Source organism: Tupaia chinensis, unplaced genomic scaffold, assembly GCF_000334495.1.
Source record: "Tupaia chinensis unplaced genomic scaffold, TupChi_1.0 Scaffold000638_1, whole genome shotgun sequence".
In the NCBI taxonomy this organism is placed as follows: Eukaryota; Metazoa; Chordata; class Mammalia; order Scandentia; family Tupaiidae; genus Tupaia; species Tupaia belangeri.
Genome location: NW_006160159.1, coordinates 2,213,464 through 2,223,463, shown reverse-complemented (window position 1 = coordinate 2,223,463; position 10,000 = coordinate 2,213,464). Strand labels below are relative to the sequence as shown.

Below are 10,000 nucleotides of genomic sequence, written 5' to 3'. Positions count from 1 at the left end.
TTGTATTAGAAAATTCTAACCTACTTCAAGACAGCTAATAGGCTGAAGAAAACAAATATAATTCAAACCACCTAAGAACCAATCCTTAACTTTTGGAAAAGATGTTTTGAATGAGGTAAACTGGACAACAGAGAATTCCACAGGAATGCCAAGAGTCTGCAAAGATAGCATGCTTTTCCATTTGACAAGACCACCGTGGTGGAAAGGTAATTTAACAGGAAGCAGAAGTGTGTTTGGAAAAAGACAAGAGGTTTTGCCTTCCAGAAAACTTCACATTGGGTTAAAATTTGGTCTTGCTTATATGGACTTGGACCTTAAAGAAAAGGATGTTATCAGGAGAAAAGGTAAGATGTTTCTAGTGAAAGTAACTCATCTATAGGGGTAGGACGATTTGTGTTACGTAAGTGAGGGGGTTCTGGCATCTCACTGCTTGAGTCAAGTCCATGTTTTATGACTGACTGTGCAGTCTCAGACACGTAAACCTCTCTGAAGACCAGGGTTTTCATGAGTAAAAGGAAGATCATTTGAGCAACCTCAACTGTGGAGTGGGCAGAGGAGTAAGGGAGATAGCAGATGTAAGGTGTTTGGCACAAGGATTGCACATAGTAGGCACTTAGTTAATGTTAGATCATTTTATTCTTATTCATTCATACATATTCATTCATTTCCCAAGTTCTAAGTAAAATTCATGCAATAGGAACAGGGCATGTGGAAGAAGTGAATCTGAATGGAGAGAAAAGAAACTGTAGATGAAAAATTTCTTGGTGCTTTAGTTGCTACAGTGTGAGTGGACAAAAACAGTCCTAAGATCTCTTTTGTACACTCGTGTCTTATCAAATTGGGAGCAAAAAAAAGACAACTATTAGATCTCTGGAAAAGTCATGACACATTTTTGCATAGAAAAAATACATGACTTTTCTGACAACCCAATAGTTTGGCCACTTCATGGAGAGACTGTGTGACTAATTTGCAACCAACATCACAGTTGATGTGGTTCTCTCTTCTCCAAGGCAACAAAACACAGAGCATCCTGGGAGAAAGCAAGCATTCTCCAGTTTAGGTTTCAAGGCCTGTTAGACATGCTTAGAAATGCCTGTCCCACTGCAGCCTATCATACAGATAGTCTATGGTCACCAGCAATACATTTTCAGAGAATTTATTCCATAATGGGCACTATATTTAAAATGGGAATATATCCATATTAATTCTGCATTATGAACTGACAGCCTGGAAGGATAAAATGTCCAGCTATAATGCCAGGTAAAGGACAGAATTGGCAAGCAAGTGAGTTTTGACATATACATTACACCAATGTTCTACTAATCCCCAGATGTTCCACTGGTTAATCTTCAATAAATTTAACTTAAATAGGGAATGACTTGGCTATTTACCTCTTTTAATTTGTTTGATCTATTTACCAAATTCAAATCAAGATGTTCTAGAATTAAATTTTCACATGAACGAGGTTCAAAAAACATCCAAATTGATATTGAGTGAACCAAAACTTTTTAGGATAATTTTTTTCCTCTAATATCTAGGTTCCTGATTCACCTGACAGTTAGAAAAATGACCAAAGTTAATAATACATGAAAGGTTTGTGGTATGAAAAAATTATCATGTAACTGAGGAGCAAAATTGACTGGTAATTTATTTAAAACAGACTTTTTCTACTCAAAAGTAGAAACACTTTTATTACTTTTCTAAACAAGGTGGATTTAAAATCACTCACCACAGTGTCTCAACAGGGAAAGCACTTAATACATGTCAGATTTAAATTTTAGTGCAATACAAATTCATTCTTGACAGTGCCTAACAAGAGTGTTTTTATTTTTTAGTTTTTTATTTCACAGTCCTTTTTTTGTAACAATTAATCCTCTTGACGTCAACATTTACATAGCATTTTCTTCCTCTATGCCCACCTTAGATTCCAGGAAAAGCAAGGAAGCAAGCAGTAAGCCATTGGTAAGAAAATTAAGCATTAGGACTTTGCTATCTGCCTACGACATAAATTGAACAGGTTGTGGCAATAGAGCACAGGATCCCAAGAATAAGTAGCTCATAATTTTCATCTTAATTTAAAGAATTCTATATGTCAATTTTAGATGGACATAACAAACATACTTTATCAATGACGCATTCATAATCAACACATAATCGAATGATGACTCAACTTTATTTCCCAACCTTAGAATCAATCAGCCCCAAGACAGTGCTCACTTCTAACTTTCATATTAATACATCCTCAAAATATTACTAGTGTACAATATAAACAAATAAAAGACTGTGTGATCCACTCAGAGCAGAAAAATGGACCAAGTCTTCACACACATCACAGTGATAGGAAATTTATGAAAAACTTCACTTGGATGAAACCTAATGCACTGACAGTAGTAATGCCATGAGATGTTTGGTCAAGAGGCCAAAAAGTTAACATGAGAGGAACCTGATGAGCTGGGGAACCAGCAACAGGATAATTCATCACAAGTTTAGAGAAGCCATTGGATGGTTAACGTCCATTGCTAGGCAATGTTTCTAAGCAAAAGAGGACCAGAACATTTTCTACTTTTAAAAATAAAGTATATTTTTCAAGTTGATTATGCAAATCTGTGTCTGTCAACTTTTGGGTCTCTCAACTGTCTATATACCTATGAGGTTTATGAGCTACCTAATTTATAAGAAATAAATATATTGACTGGATGTCAATGTGTATGACAGCCCTCACTAAAATAAAAGTTTTGCACTCACCATGTAGTAAATGATAGAGTTTGCATATGGTCATATAATAATACCAATCAGAGAGGGAAAGATGCCTTCAGTGATGTGCCTATTGTAGCTGAATAATGAAATACAAAATATATTTGAGGTTGATTAAAATATTGAAGTAAATTTAGGTAAGAAAGTATCTTTACTCTGTAAATGTTTAAAAAGGAATTGGTACTAAAGAAAACATCCATGATAAGAGACAAATGTAGGAAAATGACATTTCAAACACTGATTTATATTGCACAAGTAAAAAAGCTGCATTTGTTATCCAAACTGGGTTGTCTTTAAAGTATAATTAGTTCAACTTTTAAAATAACAATGAGTATCAGATGGCAGAGAAAAGAGAAAGCTAGATTGGCTGGAGCAACAGCACTGCTATTTATCTCAAATACCCTCAATACCTACAGATACAGAACTGCCCTCCTTTCACCACGCTCAGGATGATTCTTTTCCCTCTGCCTCCAACTCCTACTCAGTGAGGAGTAAGGGATGATGAGAAATACAAGTGCCTGCTAAGGACAGTTTTCAATCACCAGAAAATGGTGCCATGGATTTAGGCAGCCAAAATATGCCAGAAAGTATTTACATTCCCTTTCCTTTTTCTCTTTTTCATTTTTGCTTCATCATATATTTCCCCCAAAAGCATTAATGTTAGGGTGATTTTTTTTTCTTTCATATTAAAATATTTAACACCAGACTTCCTAGTTTAAAATGAGATTTTTCTCCTATATTTCTCCCCACTCTCTTCTACTAGCCAACACTTTGATTGAGATCCTATCCTCTTTCTTTTCCTATCCGGGGCCAGTACCACATGCCAAATTTCTAGTACAGAAGAGTTGGAGATGGGTTGGGACAGGGATGAGGAGACTGAGCTAGCACCTATGCTCAGGACGGGAGGAGTAGGAGGAAAGGAGGGAATCTAGGTGGCGCTAGACCACCAAGCTACAGATCAGAGCTAGGATGTGAGAAGTAGTAGGGCTTTACTTATGTTATGGTAGTTTATATTTCTTTTTAAAAAGTTAATCCAGTATCTTTCTACTCATAGGAGAGAATTAGGCTGCTGTGTTGTCAGTTCTTTGTAATTGTTCCTAATTAGTAATGCATGATTTGGAAAGAAACTAATTAAATTTAGAAAGTTTCATTTTAGCCTTCCAAGTATAGGTAGTTTCAGTAGCTCATTTGATCTATTACTTATTTTTTATGGTACTAACAGTTCTAGTTGATTCAAAATGTGGCCAATTTATTAAAACTAAACAAAATCACCCTAAACCATGGCTTACTTCATGTTTGGCTGATGAAACTAATACATCATTGACTGAGTTTTTTATTACATTTTCACATATACAAGCTCATCACAGCTCAAGAATTTGAAGATATTTGTAATAACTGACTTGTTACTCCAGTTCATTGCCCTGGCTATTTAAATATTGCTTTGACGTGATTTGTAAATTTGGTCTACAGATTAACTTGAAAGATAGGAAGACACACTCACTCACAAATGCACGAATGATCCAGTAAACAGGCAACAAAAAAGTCCTACTGAGCTAGGCAAAAGCATTATTTCTTCCTTGTTGAAGGTATCAGCATATGCTGCATCTTATGTTGCACAAGTGTACTCATTAAATATTATGAAATGTACAGCAGGCCAGGAAGCTCTAACTAGCTAGTCAAAGTCACTCATACCTGTGTGTTCGTATTTATGTCGCAGAAGGGAACTGCTTTTCTGGAATGTCTTGTCACATAAGTCACATGCATACATGCCACTCTCTGTCTTCTTGATCTTCTTTCGAGACAGACAGGAGTCGGAGTCTGTCATGTCATCCAGTCCTGACATGTAGTCTTGGGCTCCGTCAAGCAATTCTCCCTGTGACATAATCATATAGTTCAACACAGCCTCATCTCTCTGTATTTACCCCAAACAACTCTGCAAAAGCTGACATTTGGAGACCCTCAAAAATGCTTGCTATCAATAAGTCTAATTGTTAAAAAATATTATTTTCCACGCACTATATAAAACGTCTCATATTTCAACAAAAATATCAATCTTCACTGCCCTAGATGTTAGAGCTCCCTGTGTTTCAAGGACAGAAAACGGTCAACTCTGAAGGTAAGAAAAACTTACATGTTTCTAAAACCTTTTATTTTCTTTATATCAGGAAATATCTGTGAGTAAAATTAGCCATCAGAATTTGTGTATTTTGCAGTGTGCTTAACTTTAGAAATGATCTGTAGCTGTAGAAACCCCATTTTAATTGAATTTTATATTTAGGTACAAAATGTTATTATTATGCAATCTATTTAAATGTATGTCTACCAACTAAAGGCCTCAAGCTATATTTTTATATTTAATTTTCTAATTTGAAATAGGGAATATTAATAACACTTTTTATCAATGTTCTATGTTAAAACAGCCTTCAGCATTGAGCAATAATGAATGTGGATCAGTAAATTATTAAATTTCTTGATATTTATTTTGTCTTGATCCAAAGGAGTGCAAACCTGCATGATAACATACATTTCCATTTGCTAGCCCACAGTTCAGTTTTCTTAGACTACGTTTGCACTAATTAATATTAGAGAAGATTAAATAGGCTTAAATACATTTACAAAGAGGGCAGATGTACTGTAAATTGGAACGCCAGAACAGCTGTTACAGAGGTGTACTGCCACTTTTGCTCTTATTTTGCAAACAGGGATTATGCTGGATAATGTTTTTTAAAAAAACTGCTTTTATATACCAAAAACCATAAATTATTTCATAATTTGAAAATTTTGTAAAAAGTCATGTGAAATGTACAAAAACATTTTAAAACATTCTTCAAAATAAACTATTCCCTATAAAGCAAAGTACGTATTCAATTTATGTGGTATCCTTGCAAATTGTAAATACCTTGATGGTATGTGACTGCTATAAACCTGAACTTTGAGCACCTATGCAGGTCCTACCAAGTATTGTTAGCAATGTATTATTATAAAAGCAGATGAGTAAGTCTAAATAAAACTCAAAAGCAAGTATTGCTATTTTCAATAACATTTTTAAAAGCAAATGTACTTACAGATTATAGTGTTTTACTTTTTCATCTATTCATTATTCTAGCCCGCTCACAGTTTTAGTCTCATGTTAAAACAAACTCTTCTATTTCTGCTGATTTTTTACACTAACATTATTTTCCTACATGCACATAAACTATGTCATTTTTATCTTCTCTCTTCAGCGCGAAAAGACATGCCTCTTTACCTGAAATCCTTGTTTCCGCTGGTACTTTCTCCTTTGCTGCATATCAGCAAAAGTAGCTGCTCCAGTTGGGTAGGTATAGGCCATATGTGGTAGGAAGCTCATCTGATCCAGTCCTGGGTATGGTCGTAGCCCAGGGATACTGGTCTGCACTGGTGGCATGAAGGTGGCAGGGGGAAATGCGCTTTGTGGTGGAAGAGCTGTGTACAAAGGTTTGGCACTAAATGGGTTCATGCCGAACACTGGGTTAGTGCTTTTGTTGTCCAGATTATTTGAATTTGAAAACTCCTTCTTGATAAAAGTCAAGTTCAGAGGTTCATCTGAGTTTTCAGATGAAGAAGAAACACTGTTATGGTCTAAATTTATGCTACTAGCTTTTGTTTTGTTCTTTGTGGCTATAATACTTTTGGGTTCTTTCATTTGTTTTGGTAATGACAAGTCCAAAGGCTCAGCCTGGAGCTCCTCGGAAGAGAAGCTGTTTGGAGTGTACGAACTACTGTGGGAGTTTTTAGAAGATGTGGAGGAAAGATTTAAGGGAGAAGGAGTATTACTCCTCGAGTGGTCCAATTTTTCAACTGGTTTAATATTGGTAAAATGGGAGGGTTTTGTTAGCCTGAGAGGAGGATCACAATTGGTAACACTGTTGTGGAGTTCCGCTATAGATGGTGATGTTATGGAGTCCATAGGTTTTACGGGAGACCTGGGTAATAAAGAGTCTTTTGTGGGAGGGTTACTGCTGGGAGCTAACGGCTTGGAGTTCCTTTCCAGTGATGGTGACCTGGAATTGGAATACTGGTAGACTTTTCGTTGCTCAAACCATTCCTTCACAAATTCCTGAGGAAGGCCCACAGCAATGGAAATTTTCAGCAGTTCATCAGAGTTGGGCTCCATGTTCATAGCATAATATGCTTTGAGTACAGACATGTGGTCCTTGTATGGGTTGATGGGGCTTGTCATTCCTTTCTCAGAAAGTACAGATGACAAGAGGAGGGCTTTATTATCAACAAAAACTCCAGCTTTGTTGGGGACTATGTTTTCATGAGGTTGCAGGACTGCTTTGATCTCTTCATTCATCTTACAAAGGTAACGTTCATGCTGATGCAAGGGAATGGGGCCAGGGAAACTTTCTTTACAAAATTGGCATGAAAATGGAGTGGATATGCTATGGTTCTCAATCATCTTATCATCAGTGACCAAGTCTATTAAAGTACGCAGCTTCTCTTTCTTTATGTTACTGATCTGTCTCCTTGAGTCAGTAGTCAAGCTCTGGAGGCAAGCTTTGGCTTCATTGACTTTTTCTAACGTATAGTCAATAATACTTTTAGTGGCACCATTATGACTCACGACTGGAAGACCAACAGGTGGAATATTAGGAGAAGTAACTCCCTGTTCCTCAGGTTGAGAGCACGGATCCTTCATGTGATAACCTTTCAACTTCGAAATTTCTTCAGCCTTGCAGTCCATTTTTTGCCTGGAAACCGTATTATCCACAATCTGTAGAACCTTTTGTACTTCACTTAAATTACTATTCATGGTGGGAAATCCAAGTAATGGAGCTTCTATCCCTACACCTAAGTGCTGCATTGGACTCTGAGCAGACGGATGAACTCCTAAAGGGCTGGTGGCTCCTAGTCCACCATTCATAAAGGAACTGGTGCCACTAAACGTGTGTGTGGCCATAAGAACTTTGTAGTCATTATAGTCTAGTGGTTCTGTTTTAATTTTAAGTAAACCTGTTTGTTCAGACATACTAAGTGGTTTTCCATTCTCCAACTTGTTTCTTAACTGGGTAATGGCTGAATTAGTAGGAGAAGAAGAAACAGAATTAGGAGAAGAACCAGTCTTGATATTGTTTCTCATTCGGCCATTTACAGAGATTAAACCAATACATTTCTTGCTGCTGATGTGCGAACTGTAGGAACCAGAATGGGAGAAACGTTTCTTGCAGTTTGGGCACTCGTAAGGTTTTTCACCTAAAATGATAATTAAAATTAACATTACATGTCTTTGTCCAGGTATCAATTGCAGTTTCTACCAAGGCAAGAATCTGTAAAACTTATGGAAAGGAATACAATGGGGTACCCCTCTGTATTTTAGGTGCTTAGATTAGAATTATGTGACCATAACTGTTTTTGGACTTTATCTACCCTGGGAGGACATAATTCAAGATGTTAGCAGTGGAAGGTGAGGGCTATCTATGCCTTTCTTCAGCTAAGATCCCAAATCTTGTCTTGCCATCGGCAGCCTCCTATTTAAACAGAGTGTCAGATTAATGCGTGGTCAATAGCACAATAAAGATGTCACAGTATTTAAAGGGAAGTGTAGCCATGGCTTTAATCAACTCTGTGGCAATTCCATTGATTCTACCAATCCAACTAGTCCTTTGAATAGCATCCAATTTGGTAATAAAATGCTTGGCAGAGCTATCAAACTAGTTATAAAGAAGAAATCTCAGTGGTGGATATTGTTCTGTGATATACAGCTTCCAGGAATTAAGGAACATTTATCATACTGAAGCTCTTATCCAAAATTTTTCAACACATATTTCATGGTTAAGTGTCAAAGATGAATATCCTTCAAAATTTGCAAGCTGAGTTTTTTCAGGTCAAAAATATTTAGTCTGAAGAAGGGGGTTTAAAGGGACAAAAAGGAGCCTCCAGATTTTGTAATGAATCTAAGCATCTGTAATTTTATGAAGTATAAACCTTCCTCTTCTTTTCATAAGACAGTGCTACTGGCGGTGTCAAAAGTCTCATGAAGACAAATCAGTCATGAAATAAGTAAGTAGGTCCATAAAGCTACTAGTAAGACTGTGTACATTTTAAACAATCATTTAAAACTCCACTAATTAAACAAAATGCAAATTTGAATGCCAGCACCTCTGCTACTCACCACTGTGAATTCGCAGGTGTTCTTTCAAATGGTGTTTATATTTGAAGGCCTTGCCACACTCTGTACATTTGAACTTGCGATTACCTGCTCCTTGGGTCAGCATTTGGTGCTATAAAAGGAGAAAGCCTGACATCAATTTTGTGCAGGAAGAACAAAGACAATTCGTTACAAATATTTTTAAAAGACCTCTATTTTTCAGTCATTCCAAATGGTTTGAGTGCATGCTTATTTATCTGCCCAGTCTTTCAGAGTTGCAATAAAAGTGATAATGTTGGTAATAAAATAGGAAGACATTTTTTAAAAAGTGCGTTCGCATGTGCATCTAATACTTGTGTTAGAATTATTTTTGTAGTCTCATTTCCAAAATGTTTCTTTGAGCCTTTGGAGATGTAATTGTAAAGATGTTTATAGTTCTTTGTATTTCTTGCAAATTCTAAAACCTGAAGATTCTTTGCTAGAATGCAAATATTTTGTCAAGGAAAAAAACAGTTTTCTTGTGTTATAGAGATGTACAATAATGGAATGAAAATGAGAAATCAAAAATTAAAATGTTTTAAAATAGATTTTCTTAAAAATTCTGAACAGTCTTAAAAAGATCCATGACCCATACATATAACAAATTTATGAAATATTCTGTATCAGGATAAAAATATATCTTACGCTGAAACAATACAAAATTTTAGAACAGCAAAAGTGATCGAACACAAAAACAAAAAAATAAATCAAAAGCATGCAAACAAAAAAAAACCCCTTGACTATAAATATTTTGCTAGACGATAAACATGTTTAATTACTCCATTCACTGTGCTAGTAGCAAATGTAAACCCTGTTTTTCCTGAGGTGTTGGCTATCAGATTTGATTGTCTATCAAATCTAAGAGACATCTTAGGTTACAGCTGCTTGAGCAGTTTTATCACAGGCCAGTAGGAAAGACTTCAACGACTTTTCATTTTCCTTTTTAGTAGTGTACTAGGGAGTAGTGACAAAAAAGAAAAAAAGTTTACTGAAAAGACAAGTTAAAAGCAGCAAAGATATAATCAAACACAGCTGACCTTTTTGAACAAGGGGGAAAAAAGCAGTGTGACTTAGAATTCTGAAAAAAAAAAAAAA

General features: G+C 35.9%; 1 protein-coding gene across 3 annotated transcripts in view; it reads right to left on the bottom strand.

Annotated features, from left to right (window-relative positions):
* ZEB2 (zinc finger E-box binding homeobox 2) overlaps positions 1 to 10,000 on the bottom strand; it is a 45,589-nt gene that overhangs the window by 2,635 nt on the left and 32,954 nt on the right. For all 3 annotated transcript variants that reach the window (XM_027776185.1, XM_027776183.1, XM_027776184.1), the window contains 3 exons: positions 8,891 to 8,999; positions 6,002 to 7,971; positions 4,447 to 4,627 (listed from right to left, as the gene is read on the bottom strand). In XM_027776185.1, the coding sequence (XP_027631986.1) occupies positions 4,447 to 4,627; positions 6,002 to 7,971; positions 8,891 to 8,999 (2,260 nt within the window). The remainder of the gene's footprint in view (positions 1 to 4,446; positions 4,628 to 6,001; positions 7,972 to 8,890; positions 9,000 to 10,000) is intronic.